Source organism: Cetorhinus maximus, chromosome 14 (genome assembly GCF_964194155.1).
Source record: "Cetorhinus maximus chromosome 14, sCetMax3.hap1.1, whole genome shotgun sequence".
In the NCBI taxonomy this organism is placed as follows: domain Eukaryota; kingdom Metazoa; phylum Chordata; class Chondrichthyes; order Lamniformes; family Cetorhinidae; genus Cetorhinus; species Cetorhinus maximus.
In genome coordinates, this window is record NC_135892.1 from 78,417,686 (window position 1) to 78,442,212 (window position 24,527).

The window sequence follows — 24,527 nt, forward strand, 5'->3', positions numbered from 1 at the left end:
CCCTTCGGCCCATCGAGTCTGCGCTGGTCAAACGAGTACCTAACTATTCTAATCCCATTTTCCAGCACTAGGCCCATAGCCTTGTATGTCATGGCATCACAAGTGCATATCCAAATACTTCTTAAATGTTATGAGGGTTTCTGCCTCTACCATCTTTTCAGGCAGAGAGTTCCAGATTCCCAACACCCTCTGGGTGAAAACATTCTTCCTCACACCCCCTCTAAACCTTCTGCCCCTTACCTTAAATCTATGCCCCTTGGTTAATTATCCTTCCACCAAGGGGAAAAGTTCCTCCCTGTCTACCCTATCTATGCCCCTCATAATTTTATACACCTCAATCATGTCCCCCTCCCTCAATCTCCTCTGCTCCAGGGAAAATAACACCAGTCTGTCCAATCTCTCCTCATAACTAAAACTCTCCAGCCCAGGCAACATCCTGGTAAAAGCAAAAAACTGCAGATGCTGGAAATCCAAAACAAGAACAAAAATACCTGGAAAAACTCAGCAGGTCTGGCAGCATCTGTGGAGAGGAATACAGTTAACGTTTCGAGTCCGCATGACTCTTCAACAGAACTAAGGGAAAATAGAAAAGGGGTGAAATATAAGCTGGTTTAAGGGGGGGGTGGGACAAGAAGAGCTGGATAGAGGGCCAGTGATAGGTGGAGATAACTAAAAGATGTCACAGACAAAAGGACAAAGAGGTGTTGAAGGTGGAGATATTATCTCCACTGCTGAGTTTTTCCAGGTATTTTTGTTTTTGTTTTGAACGTCCTGGTAAATGTCCTCTCTAGTGCAATCACTTCCTTCCTATAATGCGGATTCCAGAACTGCACGCAATACTCCAGCTGTGGCCTAAACAGTGTTTTATACAGTTCCAGCATAACCTCCCTGCTCTTATATTCTATGCCTCTGCTAATAAAAGCAAGTATTCCATATGCCTTCTTAACCACCTTATCTACCTGTCCCTCTACCTTAAAGGACCGGTGGACATGCACACCAAGGTCCCTCTGATCCTCGATACTTCCCAGGGTCCTACCATTCATCATGTATTTCCATGCCTTGTTTGTCCTGACCAAGTGCATCACCTCATACTTATCCAAATTAAATTCCATTTGTCACTGATCAGCCCATCTATATCCTTCTGTAATCTAAGGCTATGCTCCTCACTATTTACCACGTCACCAATTTTCGTATCATCCGTGAACTTACTAATTAACTCTCCTACATTCAAGTCTAAATTGTTTATATATACCACAAACAACAAAGGACCCAACACCGATCCCTGTGGAACCCCACTGGATACAGGCATCCAGTCACAAAAACATCCCTCAATCATCACCCTCTGCTTCCTGCCACTCAGCCAATTCTGGATCCAATTTGCCAAATTGCCTTGGATTCCATGGGCTCTTGCCTTCGTTATCAGTCTCCTATGCAGGACCTTATCAAAAGCCTTGCTGAAGTCCAAGTAGACTACATCAAATGCACACTCTGCCTGTTGCGAACGGTCAACAGGGTGTGCTGTTTGATACAATCCATTAGTCGTTGGGACCTATGACCTAGATACCAAGCATCACACCAGCACCGAAATTCATACACATTACTCATTTGCGTGGTAGGCAGAATGTCTTTATGGCTTGTGGGAGCATCCTGTTAGTGCAGAATACCACTCGCTTTGCTACTGCATAATAGCAGTGAGAAATGGCTAGCTTCAACTATTACTCAAATTTTTGAGGCACCTTACCCTTCCAGGGTAATCTAAGGTAGACTGGGCATTTTTCAGGACCAAAAGTGGCAGCCTTCGGCTCCTTCGTGACTATGCACAATACACAGCAGGCAATGATCTGATTGAGGTAACCATTATTCTAGAGGGTAGCTTTGATGCGCCCTCTTTCAAAATCAAGCTTGCATGGTGAGCAAATGGCTTGAGCCCTATTTACCAAGCTGCCAAAAGTGCCAATCTTATAACACACACAAATGTACGAGTCCCAATGCATATATTGACCAGTGAAGGTAGGTTTGCAGTAGAGGGTAATAACCCATGAGCAGATTTCTCAATTAGCAATTGAGTAAAGGGAACTCATTAGGCTGTTCCATTTCAAAGGTGAATTTGAGCATAGGGTGGACCCCATTAAGGTGTGTAAGGAAATTCTTACATGCAGTTGCAGATTCAAATATAGCAAACTTATCAACATATTGAAAATATGCAAGGGGAGGAGGTTAAGGGCCATTCCATCGAAGACTTATTTCTCGTGGAAACCGACAAAAATGTTAGCGAAAGCTGGGCCTAGAGGGGATTCCATGGCAACACATCTATTTGGGCATACATAGTGTCATTAAAGCTGAACTGTGTTGCTAGGTTCATAAGTCAAATGAATACAGATTCAGAACATAGTGGAACTGCTAGATTACTATGATACAATGATGTGGCGCAAATATCTATGGCTTCCTTGAGTGGCACATTAGTGAACAAGCTAGCAATGTCAAACGAGCACATGGACACAGCATTGTTATTGATATGCAAGTCTTGTATAGTCTTTGCGAAGGTGAAGGAATCCTTCTCCGTGTATGTGGAAATCTCACTCAGAACTGGTTATAGCAACTCATTCAACCAGTTGGCAAATTCATGCTGTGCAGAACCAGTCATTGATAAGATAGGGCATAAAGGGACATCACTGTTCACAACAGGCAGAGTACAGGCAGTACTCAACAGTGCTTGCAAAACACAGAACATAAGGTCTAACAATTGATGTGATTCCCCAATTGGGCCGCACTTAACAATCCCAAGTGTGCTAAAAATTACACTAACAACCAATTCAAGATTATCAGTTGGGCTCACAATGGTGCTCACTTACGCTTGCTGGAAGCTTCATATATTCAAATGCAGGACCTTATCCTTTGTGGAAAAAAAACATGTCCAGGCATTGTACCTTTTTAACCAAACAAAAGCTTAGGGGACAATGTTTCTCTGGGGCATTCTCCATGGCAATACCTTGACCAATCAGAGTCCGCTTGCCAACCAATCAGCACCCTTTTAATGTACAGTATAAATTATTCCCTTTGAAATTTGGTATTCTTGCGAGTCTGTCCTGTTGAATGCAAGACGAAAAACTTCGACAGCATGTCACTTTTTACAGCAATATGCATAATTAACTCCATAATTAACATTTTTCAGCCCCCTTTCAATTGTTGTAACATCAGAGTACCAGAATTATGTCCTCACTGCCAATCTTTGAACAGTGGATGCAGGGCTGAGCAGGCACTTTGAATCTGCACTCAAATTAAGAAAATGTGGGCACCCCAGTGAGTCACACTCTAAGCTGGAGACTTGCAAGGAAGGCTTTGGTTGGTTGTTGCAGCAATCGAAAGAGGCAGCTAGTTCAGGAATTTTTTTTAAGGAGGCTAAAAAAAAATGTTAATTCTGGTACTGAAGCCTGTGCATTGCTGCACCCTAAGAGCACTCTTCTCTAGGCACCCGAAAGTTCCTGCCATTAATCTTTAGATAGTGGATGAAGAGCCTAGCAGGTTGCCCCTGCATCAAACATTCGAATTGGGAAAACACAGGAAGCAAAAAAGAAAGCTACGTTTCTCCCATTTGCACCATATTATCATGTGGCCACCGACAAAGAGACAGGAATACTTGAGCCCACTGCATCTGTCCCAAGAAGCAGCATATCCATCAATTGATTTCCACCTCTGCTGCTCAGATCTGCTAAAAAATATTGCCGGAAACCTAGGCCTGTATTTGGCATTTGATTTGCTATCCAGCATAGAAATACTGATTGAAATCATATCTATCTGCACAATAACAAACAACCCAAAAGTTTATCATTTTTAGCAAAACAAATTGGGCTTGACACCAGATACATTAGATATTCTGAAAATCCAGGAGGTATAATTTGTTACAAATACCAATTACAAATATTGTGTTACAGGCATCCTTTCATTAGCATGAGATATAACATTTCACATGAATAAATAAACCTATACAATGTGGTCTTAATAGTTTAATATTCTATTGATAAATATTAGTTTGTTAGTACAAAATTTAAGTATTGCTGAAAAAAAGAGATTTTTTGTCAAAGCTTTACGTCTTGCACTCATCAGGACAATTCGCAAGAAAGTACCAATGTCCTGGGAAACAACATATTTATACTGTATGAAAAGAAAGTGCTGATTGGTTAGCAAGTGGACTCTGATTGGCAGAGGTGGTGTCATGGAGAATGCACCAGTTGATGGTGACTGACAGTTAACTGCCAAGCATTGTTTGGAATTTAAACCAGGCAACTTGGCTATTATTGGTCAAGGCATTGCCCTGGGGAATGACCAAGCGAATGACTGTCACTTACTTTGTTTAACTGAAACAGGCGCAATGTGTGTACATGTTCTTTGTGTCTGCAAGGAACAGGGCCCTAATATATGCAGCTTCCAGTACACGCAAATGCACCACACTACAAGCCTGACTGTCAATCTTAAATTGCTTGTCAGCATAATTCTTAGCACACTGAAGATTACTTAGCTAATGTCATTCAATCATGGAATAACATCTAATGCTGCACACTGTGTTTTGAGTTTTGCAAGCACGTGCTGGATGGGTACAGTCCGTACCTTGCCCGTTGCAAACAGCAGAAGGGACATGTTGTTTGATACGAACTGACAGTCTTTGGGACGTATGGCCTACGTACCTAGCATCACACTGGCACTGAAATTCATATACCACATTACTCATTGTGTGATAAGCAGAACGTATTTTTGGCTTGATGGCAGCATCCTGTAGCAACTTGTGTTGCAACTGCATAGTAGCAGCATGAAAAGTTTCGACAAAAAAAATGTCTCTTTCTTCAGCAATTCTATTGGTATACCCTTTTAAATTACTACTGAAATATAAAGTACAATACAGGTCTTTAAGTGGCAACTAACTAGTTAGATCTTACTTGTATTTTCAGGTTGGTCAACTATCATTTTAAAAGTTAGTGATAACATCATTAACTGTTATATCAAAAATATGAATAAATTACAAACTTTTCAGCAAATCATGACAAATCATCTAGGATAGTTATTCAGAAGACTTATTTTCATACTGGACCAGAGTGTTTTGAAAGCCACTGAAATAAGTGGCTTTCAAAATTACATGTACAATAAACCAAAAAGGCTTATATTATGCAAACTATTTAGTACTTGCGGACATAGCTTATACATACATTTACCTATCTATCTATTCCCAGCGGGTTTGAAACAAATTCTTTAAACCCTATACACTGTAAATAACTTTTATTGAAGGGATCATATAGAATGACTTGCACCTTAATCAGTTTGCTGTCATGCAGTGCATTATTACAGCTTGCACTTACAATTTCTAGCTCCTTTGTTTTGTCTTTCATTTTTTTACTTCATGATCTCCTGAACTACCCCTCCAGGAGCAGGTTATTTTGATTGCAACCTGGATGGTTACGAGAAACTTGTACATATGTGGCCACCTAGTGGATAAAATATCATCTGCATATACTGCCAAATCTTATGTCATATTTTCTTTCATAGCACAGATGACATATGGATCGGGAAAGCTACTCAGCTCAAATTAAATTATTCACTTAGAAGGAAATTATACAATACCCCACTCTCACCATCTGTTTTCCAAACGATTCAAATTGGACCATATAGCACCTGTTTTCCAGGTGCTACATGGTTCCCTAAAAAAGAGGGGTTCCAAAAAGGGGTACAGGAAGTGTGCGCACACTCGGCTAGAAGCACACTGTATACCATATTAGATGTCTTTTAGCTTGACATAAAGAAGCAGATGTTAGAAACTTTGCAAATACAAATAAGGGGCCTAATGCCTCCTTCATGCCCCTGCTGCAACTTTGGTTTGTCCCAAGGCATTACTGGCTACCTCAGGAAAAACCAACCCCAAGCATCAGCTAAATAGTAAAAAGTAAATAATCACCACAGTCAGCACCTCATTACCATTGCTGGATTCCCCCAGATGTAGGGCAGCAATGATTGCACCCATGTGGCCATCAAAGCACCCAGCAACTGCCCACTCATTTATCAAGGGGAAGGGTTTCCACCACTTCAACATCCAACTGGTCTGTGACCACAACAAGAGCTTCCTCCATGTGTGCACTCACTTTCCTGCCAGCTGCTACAACTCTTTCGTCCTCAGCCAATCCAGGCTGCCTCAACCTCCAAAGTGTGTGCATGGATCCTAGGGGGAAGGGATATCCCTTGAAGACAAAACTATTTACTCATCTACGGGCGCCCCAAACAGAGGCACAGAGGTGATACAACCAATGCCACCAGTTCAGCAGGACAACCACTAAGCAGGCCATCGGGCTACTGAAGATGAAATTCTAGCTCCTGGGCCAGCCAGGTGGTGCCATTCAATACCCTCCTGCAAGGCTCTCAGTCACTGTGGTGGTCTGATGTGCTCTCCATAACATGGTCCTCCAGAGAGGTGTGGACCTTGAGGACAGTGAAGCCCTGAAGGAGACAGCTCATCCAGGGAGGAGCAGGAGCAGGTGGGTGAGAGAGGAGGAGGAAGAAAAGATACATGGAGATGATGCTGAACAGAGAGGTGCCCCTGCTGCTCTACAAGTTAGCATCCTCCTGCCACCCTCCAGGAAAAAGACCTCTCTCCTACATTAGATCCAGATTGGCATCAATAAAGCAAAGGGTTTCATTTTTAGGTAAGCCTAGCGCTGCACCTGGCATGCTTTCCTGCACTCATCATTGACCAGGGATGATTCCCCTGGCTTGATGTTAATGGTGGAGTGAGGGGTGAGGTTATAGTTAATGGTTGAATACAATTCTGCTGCTGCTGATGGCTGACACACCTCATGGGTTCTCAGTTTTGAGCTGCTAGATTTGTTATGAATATATCCCATTTAACATGTTCATAGTGCTACAGAAAATGATGGACAGTATCCTCAGTGTGAAGGCAGGACTTTGTCTCTACAAGGACTATGTGGTGGTCACTCCTGCCAATACTATCATGGACAGATGCATCTGTGACAGGTAAAATGATGAAGATGAGGTCAAGCAGGTTTTCCCTTTTGTTGATTCCCTCACCAACTGCTGCAGGCCTGGTCAGGCAGATGTATCATTGTGTTACTAAACCACTTTTGGTGATGAGCATTGAAGTCCTCCATCCATAGTGCATTCTGTGCCCTTGCTATCCTCAGTGCTGCTTCCAAATGATGTTCAACATGGAGGGATACCCATCATCAGTTGTAGGAGTGTAATATGTGGTAATCAGCAGGAGGTTTTATTGCCTATGTTTGACCTGTTGCCATGAGAAAGGAGCCCTGTCAACACTGTAGGATCTCCATTCCCTCATCCTCTTTACTTAGCTCTTCTGTCCAATTAATATTGGGGTAATTGAAATCCCCCAAGATTATTATTCTATGTTTTTCACTCAATTCCCAAATTTGTCTGCATATTCCTTCCTCCACCTGTCTTCTACTATTAGGGGCATCTACAAGATACACTGCATTAATGGGGGAGGCAGTGGCATAGTGGTACTGTCACTGGACCGGTATTCCAGGGACCCAGGGTAATGCTCTGGGGACCCGGATTCGAATCCCACGACGGCGGATGGTGAAATTTGAAAGTCTGATGATGACCATGAAACCATTGTCAATTGTTGTAAAAACCCATCTGGTTCACTAATGTCCTTTAGGGTCTGGCCTACATGTGACTCCAGACCCACAGCAATGTGGTTGACTCTTAACTACCCTCTGAACAAGGGCAATTAGGGAAATGAATAAAAACTCACCAAAGCTTCTTTAACACTTTCCAAACCCGTGACCTCTACAGCCTAGAAGGACAATGGCAGCAGATGCATGAGAACAACAAGTTCCCCTCCAAGTCACACACCATCCTGACTTAGAACTATTTCGCCCTTCCTTCATTGTTGCTGGGTCAAAATCCTGGAACTCCCTTCCTAACAGCACTGTGGGTGTACCTACACCATATGGACTGCAGCAGTTCAAGAAGGACTGGAATACCAATGCCACTATGCTCACCATCACTTTCTCAAGAGCAATTAGGGATGGGTAATAAATGCTGGCCATTGATGCCCACATTCCATGAACAAATAATAAGATGGTCTGTAGACTGAACCTATTAGGGTGTTTGGTCCTTTGTTATTTTTTATCTCCATCCATATGGATTCTGTTTTTGTCTTGCTGATAGTTATGTTTCTTTTTTCTACTGCCATTAGGTTATCCCTAATAAGTTTCTCCATCCCCCCTTTTCCAACTCTGTCTTTTCCAAATATGTTATACGTTGCAACGTTTAATTCCCAGTCCTGATTTTTCTGGAGCCATGTCTGTGTTTTCCACTTGGGTGTGACTGTATTCCAGATAAGACTATCCAGAAATTCCTCTCCCTCTTTTCTGTGTCAGAGTTACTCCAGCTCAATGTCTCTGAGCCGGACAGATTTGAGATGGAGACAATCTGCAGACGTGTTTGCTTGGGACAGTCTCACCAGCCACAAACGCCTAAATTCTGCAGTCCAGATACACCACCTATCCTGCCATATCTTTGACTAGCCTTATTTTACTTATTTGTATCTCAAGCTGTTAAGGGAAGCAAGGGAGGAAACAGCAGAGGCTTTTATGTTTCCAATCCTGTCTGGGTACAGGCACGGTGCCAAAGATTGGAGAACTGCTAATGTAATGCCACTGTTTAAAAAGAGAGAAAGAGATAGACTGATTAATTGCAGCCAGTCAGCCTAACCTCTGTGATGGGCAAATTATTGGGAAAAATTCTGAGGGGCAGTATTAATTGTCATTTAGAAGGGCATGGATCAATCAAGTAAATCAGCATGGATTTGTTAAGGGAAGGCCTTGTCTGACTAACCTGATTAAATTTTTTGAGGAGATAACAAGGAGGGTCGATGAGGGTAGTGTATTTGGTTTGTTCATCTCTCACCCTCATAATGAACAAACTCTAATTACTGTTAAGCTTTGAACCCTGGTAACGGGGAGAGCCTAATCTAATGAAAGTTATGTTGCGTTACTCAGTATCATTTTTGTATTTTTATATTTTACTTGGAAATACTGATTACAAAGCTCACCTCATTTCAGTCCCTGGTTGCTACAGAAATTGATTCTTAAATAAATAAACTTTTGATTATTATTATTATTAGTCTAAATGGGTTTTTAGCAAGGTTTTTGACAAGGTCCCACATGGTAGACTGGTCAGAAAAGAAAATGCCAATGGCATCCAAAGCAAAATAGCAGTTGGAGCCAAAACTGGCTCAGTAGCAGAAAGCAAAGGGTAATAGTCAAAAGGTGTTTTAGTGATTGAATGACTGTTTCCACTGGAGTTCCATAGGGCTCAGTACTAAATACTTCGCTTTTTGTGGTATATATCATTAATTCAGATATAAATGTAGGGGGCATGGTTAAAAAGTTTGCAGATATTGGATGTGTGGTTGACAGTGGGGAAGAAGCTAAAGACTGCAGGAAGATATCAATGGACTGGTCAGGTGGGTAGAAAAGTAGCAAATGGAATTCAATCGGGAGAAATATGAGGAATACATTTGGGGAGGGCAAACAAGGCAAGGGAATGCACAATACTGAAAATTGTGGAAGGACTCCAAGTTGGCTCTGCAAGGATTTTAATAAGATCTGGGGGCTTGTGCCAAGATTGGGAGTCCTACTGAATAGTAAAGCGACAGGCTAACATAGTCGTACTCACTGAATCATACCTTACAGCCAATGTCCCAGACACCTCCATCGCCATCGCTGAGTATATCCTGTCCACTGGCAGGACAGACCCAGCAGAGGTGGCGGCACAGTAGTTTACAGATGGGAGGGAGTTGCTCTGGAAGTCCTCAACATTGATTCCTGATCCCATGAAGCCTCATGGCAACAGGCCAAACGTGGTACCTACACTACATGGACTGCAGCAGTTCAAAATGCAGCTCACCACCACCTTCTCAAAGGCAATTAGGGATGGGTAATAAACGCTGGCCTAGCCAACGACATCTACATCCCACGAATGAATTTTTAAAAATCACCTGTTGATTACTACCGATCACACTTCTTCAGCTGATGATCAGTACTCCTCCATGTTGAATACCATTTGGAAGTGGCACTGAGGATAGCAAAGGTACAGAAAGGTATGGGTGGAGGACTTCAATGCCCATCACCAAGAGTGGTTTGGTAACACACGGATATATCTGCCAGACTGGGCCTGTGGCAGTTGGTGAGGGAACTAACAAGAGGAAAAAGGCTATTTGACCTCATCCTCACCATTCTGCCTGTCGCAGATGTATTTGTTGATGGCAGGAATAGCCACCACACAATCCTTGTGGAGACAAAGACCCATTTTTACAGAGAATACCGTCCATCATGTTCTGTAGCACTTAGGACCATGCTAAATGGGATGAATTCACAACCGATCTAGCAGCTCAAAACTGGGAATCCATGAGGTGCATTGGGCCAACAGCAGCAGCAGAATTGCATTCAACCATAATCTGTAACCTCTTGGCCCATAATATCACTCACTCTACCATTAACATCAAGCCAGACGAATCAACTCTCGTTCAATGAGGAGTGCAGGAGAGCATGCCAGGCATATCTAAAAATGAGCTGCCAACCTGGTGAAGCGACAACACAGGGCTACTCACATGCCACACAGTGGAAGCAGCATGTGATAGACAGGGCTAAGAGTTCCCACAAGCAATGGATCAGATCAATGCTCTGCAATCTTGCTTTATCCAGTCATGAATGGTGATGGGCAATAAACAATTCAATAGAGGAGGAGTATCCACAAACATCCCCATCCTCAAAGATGGGGAAGTCCAGCATATCAGTGCACAAGACAAGGCTGAAGCATTTACAACCATCTTCAGCCAAAAGTGTTGAGCGGATGATTCATCTTAGCTGCCTTCTGCGGTCCCCAGCATCACAAATGCCAGTCTTCAGCCAATTCAATTCACTCCATGTGAGATCAAGAAATGGTTGATGGCATCGGATACTACAATGGCTACGGGCCCTGACAACATCCTGGCAGTAGAATTGAAGACATGTGCTCCAGAACTGCTCTGCCCCTAACCAAGCTGTTCCAGTATGGCTACAACATTGGCATTTACCTGACAATGTGGAAAATTGCCCAGGTATGTCCTGTCCACAAAAAGCAGAACAAATCTAATTGGCTAATTACTGCCCCTCAGTCTACTCTCGATCATCAGCAAAGTGATGGAAGGTATCATCAACAGTGCTATCAAGCCACACTTACATAACAAGAACCTGTTCATTGATGTTCAGTTTGGGTTTTGCCAGGGGTCATTCAGCTCCTGACCTCATTACAGCCTTGGTCCAAACATGAACAAAAGATCTGAGGGATGGGATGGGATTGACTGCCCCTGACATCAAGGAGAGTCACTCTTACCTCATCTCTGTCGTCATCGTAGGAGGCCATTTGGCTCCTTGTGTCTATGCTGGCTCTTTGAAAGAGATATCCAATTAGTCCCACTCCCCTACTTTTCCTCATAGCCTGCAATTCTTTTCTTTTCAAGCATATATATCCAATTAACTTTTAGAATTTCCTTTTTTTGATCACCATCTTCAATTTCACTATGAGGGGTTAATAGTGAGTGACAAAGAGATGAGGTGATAGTGACTGCCTTTGACATCAAGGTCAGCATTTGACCAAGTGTGGCATCAAGGAGCCCTAGCAAAATTGAACCAATGGGAATCAGAGGTAAAACTCTCCACTGGTAGCAGTCATACCAGCACAATGGAAGATGGTTGTGATTGTTGGAGATCAATCATCTCAGTTCCAGGACATCACCACGGGAGTTCTTCAGGGTTGTGTCCTAGGCCAAACCATCTTTAGTCGCTTCATCACTGATCTTCCCTCCGTCATAAGGTCAGAAGTGGGGTTGTTTGCTAATTATTGCACAGTGTTCAGTATCATTCACGAATTCACAAATACTGAAGCAGTCCATGTCCATATGCAGCAAAACCTAGACAACATTCAGGCTTGGTTTGGTAAGTGGCAAGTTACATTCGCACCACACAAGTGCCAGGCAATGTTCATTGATCCGTTCTGTTGTCACTGCCCATGATGTGTACTGCTTGGACACCATGAAGCAGTCTTGTTGAAGTTACAAAGAAGTATTTGTTAACATTGCTGAATTATGTATATATTTACAGTACAGGGCAAATGTATAGCGGCAGATCCTTCCTGATCATTGTGGATTACTACTCCAGATGGGTGCAGGTAAAGAAACTCCACACAACCATAACGAAGGACCCCATTCTAAGTCCTTACATGTTGCTACCTATCTCTGGACTGACCTTAGTTCTAGGTCATCTGCCATCTAACATCACTGTGTGGGTGGTACTGTACTCAGTCCCATGTTAACCCTTTAGGTACCCAATCCTTTTACTTCACCTCTCCCCAAGTCTTTATCCCCTGGATATAGATTTACATTAGTTCATTTACATTTTGCTTCAAGTCTCACATTACTAGAAGTCTCGTGTACTTAACGTTAGTGTTGCAACTATAAACTATTCTAACTCTAAACTACTTCATGATTAACATTGCAGCATTAACAGCTTGCATTAATGATGTTCTTACTACTCCATCTGCTCCCTTCAAGTCTTTGACCTCAGAGATTCAGGCAGTCTGGAGGTCTTACAACCCTTCCGCTTCTCTTTCGCCATTCATTGGGAGAGTGGTAGGCTCTGGAGGTGCTTGCTCTTGCCATTGGCTTGGAGGTGGCTCCAGCATCTGGGCATCCTCATGAATTGTGCTGCATCTTGCAATGGGTAAAGTCTGGCCATGGAGAGGGCGGAGGCTTCTCCTGTTGTGCCTGTGCTCTCTGGTGTACCGATTTGGTAGGAACGCGGTTGTTCCTCGTTTAGGCCTTGTCGTGCCTTGGTCCGGGATCCAAACATTGTCACCCTGGTGTGGCTGTGGTAGGTGCCTGGTGTGGTGTTGCCTATTGTAGGTGGAGGCCTGCCTCTGCCTGTAGGCCAGTTCTTTCTCCCATACGGCCGGGTAGTCTTTGGCGACAAACCCTGGTAGGAGTTTCTGCGGCAGGACTGGAAGTTGAGTGTGCAGTTGCCTACCCATCAGGAGCTCTGTATATAAGCAGGACAGTGGGAAAGTCCTCATTCTTCTTCAAGAGGGCACTTACCATGCGGACCCAATGTTCTGCTTTGCCACTGGACTGCAGGTGCTTCAGGGAGCTGGTTCGGAATCCAGCAGCTGCAGTAAAATTCACAAAGCATTCGTCAGCAAACCGGGGACCATTATCAGAAATGAGCTTGTCTGAGATGCCGTGACTTTCAAACATCTCCTTGAGTGCCTTGATGACCATCTTCGTTATGGTTGCGTGGAGTTTCTTTATCTGCACCCATCTGGAGTAGTAATCCACAACGATCAGGAAGGATCAGCTGCTATACACGAACAGGTCCACTGCCAGCCTTTGCCATGGCCTGTCAGGTAACTGTGAAGGAATTAGTGACTCTCTCTGGTCCTGGCGGTGCAATGTGTGAGTGTGACAGTGTCTTCCATTGCCTTGAAAATACCTGGCTACCAGACTGCAGATTGGGTTCGTGTCCTACATCATGAGATGCCCCAGGTGCATCCTCTGGAGGACTGCCGCCCACAGACGGGGGTGGAATGACTAGCCGCTCCGCATAGATCAGCAGGTCATCTACGACTGTGAAGTGGCCCTGTCACTCAAACCATGCTTTGGCTGACATGCCACTTGGTCGCTAACAAGGCCATCCTTGTAAGCAACAGGAGTGGGCGCGGGCGCATTCTTCATCGTGGAGCTGTTGCAGCCAGGTCATGGATTCCGGAAGGAGGATAATCGTGGTCTGGGAGAAGGCCTCCACTGCATTGACAAAGGTGATGTCATGGCCGATCACGCGGTGGCCCTTGAAAGGGCATCAGCTGTTGTCTGGTTCTTTCCCTGGACATAGAAAGTCTCATAGCAAAATGCCTGAGGCATAGACAAAACCACTAAATCCAAGGTGGCATCTTTTCCAGCTCCTTCTCATTTAGCGGGGAGACCAGTGGCTTGCGGAGTGTCTCAATGGTGATGTTAGGACCGATAATGTAGTCTGAGGACTTTTCACAGGCCCATGTGACCGCCAAAGCTATTTTGTAATAACAGCAACAAAGTTTCCACGTCAGATAGTCCTCTTGAAGCATAGTAGACCAGTCGCCACGTGCCGTCTGATTGCTCCTGAAAGAGGACTGTTCCGAGGCCTGTGGAGGAGTCATCAGCTCCAATTGGTGGGTAGGACGGGGTCATAGTTGGCCAGGATGTCGGTAGGGAGCAGCATTTCCTTGATGGGGTTGAACACCTGTTTCTGTGGGGAATCCCACACCTAGGCTTGGTCCTTCCTAAGTAAGTGTCACTGTGGCTCCGTGACTTGTGCCAGGTGAGGCAAAAACTTTGACAGCTGGTTCACCGCGCCCAATTCCCAGCAGTGATCACCTTGGTTTTCTGGGGATCTGCTGTCATACGGCTGCTGCTGATGACATGGCGCAGGAACCAGATGGAGGTTTTGAGAACTTGCATTTCTCATTCAGCATTAGACCTGCCTCTTGTAGCTGTTCCAGGACCACTGTGAGCCACTCGACGTGCTCTTGCGCCTTGGTCTCGTGGACCAGTTTGAAAAAACGGTGCTGCATGAAAACTTGGTAGGGTCTCGTCCACCGAAGCCATGTGGTGGACCTCCCTGGCCACTGCTTAGTTAAGCTGTGTGAGGTTGAAACAAATGTGGAGAAAGCTGTTCAGTTTACGAACCAGAACCAACCCCAAGCACCATGTGGTGGGTTACTTCACTGAGGAAATGATTCCCAGAATCACCATGTTATCGAGCTAGCATTGTACCTCATCCATGAGGTGGTGAGGAAACTTCCTCAAAGTGAAGAGGCACACTAGCTTGGCGTCACTGCTGAGCGTAATTTTGTCGGCGGCCCAGTGCTGAGAAGGAATTTGGGATCTGCTGTCTGCAATTTGAGCCTGGCTGTAGCTGGTTGACTTCACCGATGCATTGTAGGAGGTTAGGATCAATGCGGGCGTCTTGGCTTAGTAGTGAGTAGTCCTGGTTGAGGACCATGAAGAGGGTTTGCGTGAATAGATTTGCCCCCATATTGCCGTGTAGCTTGGAGAGTACACCCTTGACCATCAGGTGGAGTCCTCCCGCTGTGCGGAGCAGGGTGCTCATTGGTTGGCGCTGTAGGTCCTTAAGCTTTGGTACTTTATCGGAAAGGACAGATACCCTGGCGTCAATGTCTAACTTAAAATTGGTCAGATGGCCATTTATCAAGATGTCCGTGTTCCAGAATGAAGCATTGCATCATCTGATGCTGCCCAGGAGGAAAGGCTGGGTTGTCTTCTGGGTCAGCAGCTTCTACTTCATGGGTGGCTGTCAGGTTGTCTGTGTGGTGCTGAGGTCTCAAACAACACAGCTTATTGAAGTGTCCCTGTCTGTGGCAGTGGAAGCATGTGGCAGCATTCGCAAGACATTGGTCCTTCCTGTTCGTGTGCTTTGCACCGCAGCACTAGCACAGTCATTCGGCCTGGTGGTTGGAGGATGGCTTACCCTAGCTCAGATGGTCCCTGCACTCGTGCACTTTGATGTGGTGGACCGAAGTGTGGCTTCTTCTCCATGAAGCACTTTCCCCTCTGAGAACGGTCCTATGTTGGCCTCGCAGATTGGACAGCTGGACAGTCTTGTCGAGGGTAAGGTCATCTTGGCTTGGAGAAGGTCGGAGAGCGAATCATTTGCGACATCGATCATGATTCTGTCTTGGGAGAGTTTGGATTTCAGGTCACTATATTCACATCCTTTGCGGTAAAGATCATTGATAAAGAAATCAACAGGTTCTCCATGCTGCTGGGCTCTCCTGTTAAATTTGGCACATTCCAAGATCTTGCTAGATCTCAGGTTGTAGAAAAGGTCGATAGATTTTAAAACATTGTCAAATTTAGGTGATTCATCCAAGGCTTAATTGCCTGGCGATGATGTCGTCTGCAATCAGCCCAATAGAATAAAGTAAGGTGCTAATTTGTTCTGCCTCTGATTTTTTATTTAATCCTGCAGCAGTGCTATACCTCAGGAACCTTTTCCTCCAATAACTCTAATTGTGAGATTAGTCAGGGCCATAGGCGAGGCCCATTGGTGATGATTGTGAAGAATTGTGTTCCATCTTTAAAATATTTTAATGTGTGGATGCCCCTTTAAGAATTAAGGGGATTTCAACATGGCATTGGCAGTATTAATAAAGACAGGATTTTCATACGCTTCACAGTTTTGGCACGAAATTCAAAATGCCGGTAACAGTCCGCTGGGGAAGAAGCAGCCTCAAAATGGCTGCGGGTTGGGTTGCTGCTGAGGGTCATTTTAGTTGTAATGGTGCGCTGAGGGTCAGGGATGGGTCAGGAGGCCAGAATTCTCGCTGGCCAGGAGACCCAAGAATCGCAAGGCACTTGATTAGTATTTTAAGAATTCTTCTGTGTTCAATCTCTTTTTATTCGTTATTTTTTCTTTTCTTACTTTCCGGACTTAGGGCACCATGTGGGAAGGGCGGCGTCAGAGATCGAGCTGGCAACAAAATGCACAATGGAGTTTCCATCTTACTGACTTTTTTAAAAAATGATTCACAGGACTGGCTTGCCTGGAACTTTGAAAGAATTTTCTCTCACCCTGCAGGCTGCTGGCTCTGCTTTGTGGAAGTTGATCTTCCACAGGATTAGGTGGAGACTTTTGCTTGAGCTTAACTTCTGTCTTTTTATTGCTGCCAGGCTCTCGTGTCTCTGGAGCTTCTGAGGTGAGATTCCTCTGGGTCTTGCTTCTTGAGTGAGGTTGTTTCAGTGCGGAATCGTTGCAGGTGTCCTTTTCTTGAGAGTTCTTCAGTCTTTTAGAAAAGATGTGGATTTTTATCTCCTGCTGCCACCATGATCTGTTCTATTGTCACTACCCATGATGTGTATTGCTTGGACACCATGGGGCAGTCTTGTTGAAGTTACAAAGAAGTCTTTATTAACATTACTGAACTATGCATTTATTTACAGTAGAGGGTAAAGGTATGGAAATGACTCCATTCTAGGTCCTTACATGTTGATACCTATCTCTAGACTGACCTTAGCTCTAGGTCATGTGCCTTCTAGGTTGTGTGGACGGAACTGTACTCAGTCCCATGTTAACCCTTTATGCACCAGATCCTTCGACAACAATCATCTCCAATAATAGAGAATCTAACCATCTCCGCTTTCAAATGCATTAGCATAGTTAAATCCCCCACCATCAACATTCTGGGGGGCTACCATTGACCAGAAACTTGAACTGGACCAGCCATATAAATACTGGGGCTACAAGAGCAAGTCAGAGGCTAGGGATTTCACAGCGAGTAACTCACCAGCCCGCCCACCACCTACAACACACAAGTCAGGAGAGTGATGGAATAATCTCCATTTGCCTGGATTAGTGCAACTGCAACAACTCTCAAGAAGCTGAACACCATCCAGGACAAAGTAGCCTGCTTGAGCAGCACCCATCCTCCACCTTAAACATTCACTCCCTCTACCATCTACATACAGTGGCAGCAATGCGTAGAAAATGCGCTGCAGCAACTCACCAAGCCTCCTTTCACAGCATCTTCCAAACACACGACCTCTACTACCTAGAAGGACAAAGGCAGCAGAAGCATGGGAACACCAGCAACTGCAAGTTCCCCTCCAAATCACACACCATACTCACTTGGAACTACATCACCGATCCTTCATTGTCACTAGGTCAGAAACCTGTAACTCCCTTCCTAACAGCACTGTAGATGTACCTACACTACATGGACTGAAGCGGTTCAAGAACGTGGCTCACCACCACTTTCTCAAGGACAATTAGGGATGGGCTACAAATGTTGGCTTAGGCAGTGACACCCACAGCCAATGAATTAATTTTTAAAATGCCTTCTTTGGTGCTGTAAATGTTTTGGATTCTATAAAAGTAATGCTTACTATTTCACTGAACATAAAACTAGAAATATGAAAAGAACTAAATCAACAGCAAATTTTTAACATTTTATGTTTTAGGTTGAACCTCTCCTTAATCTCTCTCTATTAATCCCTCATAGTGAAATTGAAGATGGTGATCAAAAAGAGGACATTCCAAAAGCTAATTGGATATATACTTGAAGAGAGAAAAAAATATAGGCTATGAAGAAAAGTAGGGGATTGGGACCTCCTTCGGTGCTACAAAATGCTACGGTTTGTTGAATTTAAACACAGCCTGCCTGGTGCTTACCAGGCATCCGGGCACTGAAAATCATCTGGTGTACTTACCCACCAATGGCCAACTCCCTCCCTGCAAAAATAGGTGGGAAGCTTCTTTAAATCTGCAGATCGGACTCTGGTGATAAAATTGGACTCAACTGTTATTTTAACCAAGGGTCTAAATGGTGAAGCATTTGTGGCTTTCCCACCAAGTTAGCCTAGCATAAAGAGGAGCCAAGGCCAAGAGGTCAAAGATGCACATTTAATTAACATTTTTCTACCTTCCTTGTGTGGCTAGATGGAGCAAGGATGCCCATCTGGACCCCACAACGAAAATTTAGGTCTTTGCTGCTCTGGGCTTCCCACTCCTGACCGCTTACTCACTAAAATCTGAAAAGTTATGAGTTAGTTCTCTAAATTTAAATTAGTGCTGATTAAATCAATGTAACTTTATAATCACATTTCCAGTTCAGATAGAATATCTAATGTTGAGTTCTGTTAAATAAATTTCATGTCCAATAATTTACCACAAAGCATTCCTCAAAAAAGAAATACCAAACATATTTAACAATGCGATATGTATATATGAGAAGTAACCAGTTTAAAAAGTAATAAAAATACAGGGGTAAGCCTTTTTTTTAAATATTATTAACAAAATATTGTATATATTGGATATCAATGTGTATGTATATATATATATATTCTATATACATAGAATATATATATATATACACACAATGATATCCAATATATACAATATTTTGTTAATAACATTTTTAAAAAAGGCTTACGTAAAATATACATAGAATATATATAAAAATTGAGAAACAGTAACTAATAGTAACTAACATGAACCTATTTCAAGCACTGACACAGGCCAATTTTGCTTTTTTTCTTCATAGAGTGGAAAAGTGATTTGTAATGAAATAATACAATTGACAGACACATCGTATTACTGAGTTATACAGTAAGAAACCTCGTCATCATTTGCTTTAGGTAACTACAAGTGTTCTACAATTGGCTGAACATAAATAAAAAATTATACCTGAAGTAGGTAATTTCTCAATATCTCAAAATATGTAACATTTTTATTTTTAGCTATAGCTGTGAAATGATATGATTCATCTTACCTTCATCTGCAGATGCCTCACTGCTGTATCCATCATATTCTGCTGACAGAGGACTATATTTGAGTCTGGATTCCCACATGTACCCTTTCTGATGGTGTCTGTTGTCTGATGCTGCACCAGAGGCGATCTGTGCTTTGGACAATGCCTCGTGGTATTTGCCAAGCACCTCATCTTCACTGTCTGATGAGGAACCATGGTGGTCTCCATCACCATAGCTGTTATCTGGTCAACACAACAATGACAGTAAGCATCAGACACCAACCCCAGACACACCAGAATGATGAACAAGAATAAGTCACCTGCTTTGTATGATATTTGTTATTAAATGTCTCAAGGTGTTATCCCTTTTTTAATATATCTTTTTACCAGATTTGATTAGCTCATTTGAGAAATATTTCAGACACTAATAACAATAATCATATTTGTGGCTTTGATTAGGAATAGATATGATGGGAGCAAATTTCCATGAGGTTCCCTTGTTCATTTGCTATCACTTCAGCAGATGAAGAAACCCTAGGAAAATGGCTCAGGTTACAGGAGATTCCTCCTGTTCCACAGTGATATCATCCAAAGACATGGCAAGAGGTTCCATGCTCTGCTCTAGTTCTCAACTACTTTTCTAGTCAGCTCCACAGCCCCATGCTGTCAGTCTGCTATTCTGACATTTTGTTCTGAATGAGTTCCAACTTTCGCCAGTTAAATTTAGGAAGACAGAAGCTATCATCTTCAGCTAATTCTGCCACAAACTCAGTACCCTTGCCATTGATTCCATCTCTTCCCCAGCCATGGTCTCAAGTTGAAGTCGACTGTTCTCATCTTCAGTGTCCTATTTGGCCGAGGTTGAGGTTCTGATCCCATATTCTCTACATTACAAAGACTATCTTCTTCTATATTCATAACATTGCCTGCCTTCATCCTTGCTCAGACCATCTGCTGCCAAAACCTTCATCCATGCTTTTGTCGCCTCCAGACTCAACTATTCCAATGTTCTCCTCGCCGACCTCCTACCCAACGTTCCATAAGATTCCACTTATTCAAAACATTTCTCCTACTTTCTAATCCTACTCACCCATCATCCCTCTGTCACTAACCTACATTGGCTCATTTTCCCCCAGTGCCTCAAATTTAAAATTCTCATTGTGAACAGTTCTGGTGAAAAGTCATCATCTTAAATGGCAACTGTTTCAGTCTCTCCATGGATGTTATCTAACCTGCTGAGTGGTTCCAGCATTTCCTGTTTATTTTTCTTTAAATAGCTTCCCAAACTTTCCTCCCAAATGTGCAGCTCAGAAACTGCTAAAGAAAAAAAGAAGTGAGCACTTTTATGTTGTTTCATTCATTGCTCTTAGCTCAAAATTGTCATTAAATGTTTATGCACTCAATGTGCTGGTAAATACCCATTGGACTAATGATGAGGAACCTTGCCCACTGCTAACGGTTATCAGCAAATTGCAGGTGCATTGTCCACAATTTTCTATCCACATGAATGAAAATTCACAGGCAGTGGTTTTATAATACGACACTATATGCAGGCAATGGACAAGCTTGTCACCAGCACATCAAAAATTTAGATTGAGAATTAACCTCAAGATTAACTAACTAACACAGTTAACTAATTAAGGACAATCAGCAACTCATTAGTAACATTATTTTTCATTTAGATGTTAGATGGTACAGATTAAACAACATTATGATTAAGACAATTTTCTTTCAATAATGGAGAACTGCCATTCAATGATCAATACAACTGAACTGTATTGACACCAAGGGAACTGTCTGATCATCTCTAAATAGTACCATTGTGGAAGTAGAACAAGTAGACAGAGCTCTAATTAACTTTTTTTCAGTAATGATAAGGACAGCCTGTAACTAACATCTTTTATTAGGATGAACACAGAAAGTGAAATAATTACAATCCATCTGCCTCAATGCTATAAAGCAGAAGGCCGTGGGTTCAAATTCCTCCAGGAATTTTAGCATGTCATCCAGGCAGACACTTCATTGTAGTACACAGGGGGCATAAAATTGTTGATAGTGATTTCCTTTGAACTACATGTTCAAAAAAGGCCCTATGCTTGTTTGGGATCATATGGAGAAGGGCAGATAGTACTCCTGATTTCCTGGCTGACAATTACAACTCAATTTCGACCATCAAAATAAGTTAACTGATCATTTATCTCAATTACTGTTTGTGGAAGGTGATACTCTTTCGAGTTATCAACAGTCACAGATTGCAACTCTTTTCGAGTACAATCACAGTTCTTGGTTTCCGGGAGTGGGACATGAACCCACAACCCTCTGATTCAAAGGCGAGGGTGCTATGAACTGAGCCACAGCTGACACCATGCACAAATTAGTGTTGTATTTGCCTACATAACAATTGTGATTACACTTCAAAACCAATTCATTGGCTACAAAGTGCTGTTGGATGTTTTTAGAATATGGAAAGTGCTATATAAACGCAAGTTCTTAAATTTAAGATAAAACTGTTAAGAGTGTAGATCACATTGTAAACAGGCTTCTTGAAGAAGATGAAGCTCCTGTTTTCGCTTTAAAAAGCAGACACAGGTATAAAGTAATGGAATGCACTTGCAGTAAAATTAGCGAAGACAAGAATTTCACCTTGAGTATGGTAATAAAATTAAGAATCCTCAAGTGAAACCCTAAAGTGGAAAATGCTGTGCCCAAGGAAATGTTTCATAAGTAAAAATCGGGGGCATCCAAAGAAGTTAATGCTACATGAATTGATTTCTTTCAAAAAGAAACGTATAATTGGAAGTGAATTGCAGATTATACTGGTCAGGGCAATCCGAGACAAACAAGTGCTTTAGAAAGTAGGATGCTTCCTGTGGCATTGAGAACCCTTTAAAAATGGGGGGCAGTTCATCTGGTGGGAAACTGACAAGATTGGGTTTGACGCTGGTCTTGCACTGCGCCTGATTTTACTCTTCACTGAAGTCAATGGAGTTGAATATCAGGTGGGTTGTAAATCTAGTGTTCTACCTATTCCCGTCAGTTTCCCACGAGGCGTGTAAGGTTAAAGGTGCTCCCCAAATCTCTGGAAAACAACCAGTTATGGTTAAACAATGCAGTTTGTAATTTTGTAATGCTGCCTTGAAGTTTCACTAGATTACCATAGAGGCTTTGTGAAAAGGCTTTACAGAGATTTGTCATCTCAGGGGTTTTGGACTTGATCATGAATTACAGCTGATTTATTTTGTTGGTCAGAATCCATGATAGCACAAATTGCACGATTAGTGGAAAGAAGGGTCTTGCTCTTCTTGTTCATGTTGAGTTTCACATTTTTTACTTCAAAAGATAACAAATACCATGCATGAATTGCATTTCGTTCCTTATTGTAGCAAACAATGCCACCTAATATTTTCTCGAAGTAGCACTCAGAATTAAAGTTATCCTAGTATATTTGCTACCAAGGTAGTCTTAGAAGTCAAAGTGCATATGAGCCAAAACTACAACACACAGCATAAATATATATATATATATATTTATGACAACAGTATGTAATTCTTTACTTTGGTGTTAATAACCTATTATTTATCACAATGTAACAGAATTTCACGTCAACTGTTACGCTAAAAAAAACTTCTGTTTCTGCTTGAACAGCCTTCTACCTCCTGTGAAGATTAAATAGTGCTTGTCATTTCTACTCTTAAGTGATAACTAGGAATCGAAGGATACAAATTATAGTGCAATTTGAGTAAATGACATTAGTGACTATTTGATATCCATATTAAGTAGCATTTTGTTTCTTTTCTAACTCATATAGCTCTATTGCCATTAAAAAGAATAGTGTTTACTAGTAATTAATGACAAATTGCACTATCTTTAAAAACTTAAAGACTGAAATGGTATCATTAATTTGGGAACGACATTCAAACAGTAATATGCCGCTTAAAAGACTCAAGCTTAGAGAATTAACTGAAAGGTTAGAAAAACACCTTAGAAAAAATGCTTTTAATAGCAAAAACATTAAGCAAAGGAAGAATCAATAGTGACTGGTCGCATAAGTACTACAGAGTTTTCTGAGTGAATTATTACTTGGACTAGGATTGCTAAATGAATTACAAATAACAAGTATGAAATTTATCCACTAACATCAGAAAGCCTGTCCTTTGAGTGGTGACCTGTGCATGTGGATTCACATGAGCCTTTTGAGTCCCAAATTCCACCCCTCTCCCAATTGCTTTTTAAGAAAATGAGTTTGGTTTTAAATATACATTACTAGATAGATCATCAGTGTTAGATTAGTAGGATGGGGCAACAGACAGATATTTCCTGTTGAACAGAATGCAAAAATTGTGGGAGTCCATTTGGTAAGCTTTTGAATCCCTTTAAAAGTTTATCACAAAGTAGTATTAGCAGACAAAAGGAACTTCAAATACCAAAATGTCTGAAGTAAAAGTAGAAAGATAAAGAGATCTCTTAGCATCTAAAAAGACAAAAGTTTAGGTTAAATTTGAGATAAAATCCTTCATCAAAACTGGAAAGGGAAGATAGATGTACTCCTTTATAGGACTCAATAAAATAAAGTGCAAAATTACAAACAACATAGAAGACACTAGTAACATACAATAAGTGTGCACACAAATAAACTGTTTTATTAGCCTGTGAATTTTCTTCTTTAAACAAATTGGAGATGTGTGAAAAATGATGGATTATATTCAAACATCATTTTAAACAGCCTAGGAAAAGACCTAGGAGGGCAAATATCAGCAAAATGGAAGGGGTTAAAGTGAAATATCAATGAGAGAACAGAGAGAAAAATAGCAGAGATATTTGAAGTTGAAGCTGCTGAAGTCAATGCTCAGGTCAGGAGGTTGTAGAGTGCTCCAGAGGAAAATCAAATACTCTTGCTGAAATCTATGTTGAGCCAATTTAGAAGGAAAGATCAAAATAGTGAATTGAAAGGGTCAGCCACGGGGGGATTAGATTATTCTCGAGGATAGATCAGAGGTATTCACAAACAATCTTGATACATATGACCTTCAAACCTTTTTGGCAAAATTATGATCTACAGTGTCAGGGATACAAGAGAGAAAAATGAGGGAAGCAAATCTATTTGATTAAAAATATTGCATATAACACATCACATATTAAATGCACATTAAAGTCCCCACGGCATG

At 42.2% G+C, this 24,527-nt stretch overlaps 1 protein-coding gene across 3 annotated transcripts in view; it reads right to left on the reverse strand.

Moving 5' to 3' along the window:
• LOC144689751 (synaptotagmin-14-like) overlaps positions 1 to 24,527 on the reverse strand; it is a 264,233-nt gene that overhangs the window by 135,287 nt on the left and 104,419 nt on the right. For all 3 annotated transcript variants that reach the window (XM_078557123.1, XM_078557122.1, XM_078557121.1), the window contains one exon: positions 19,384 to 19,605. In XM_078557123.1, coding sequence (XP_078413249.1) covers positions 19,384 to 19,605 — 222 coding nt within the window. The remainder of the gene's footprint in view (positions 1 to 19,383; positions 19,606 to 24,527) is intronic.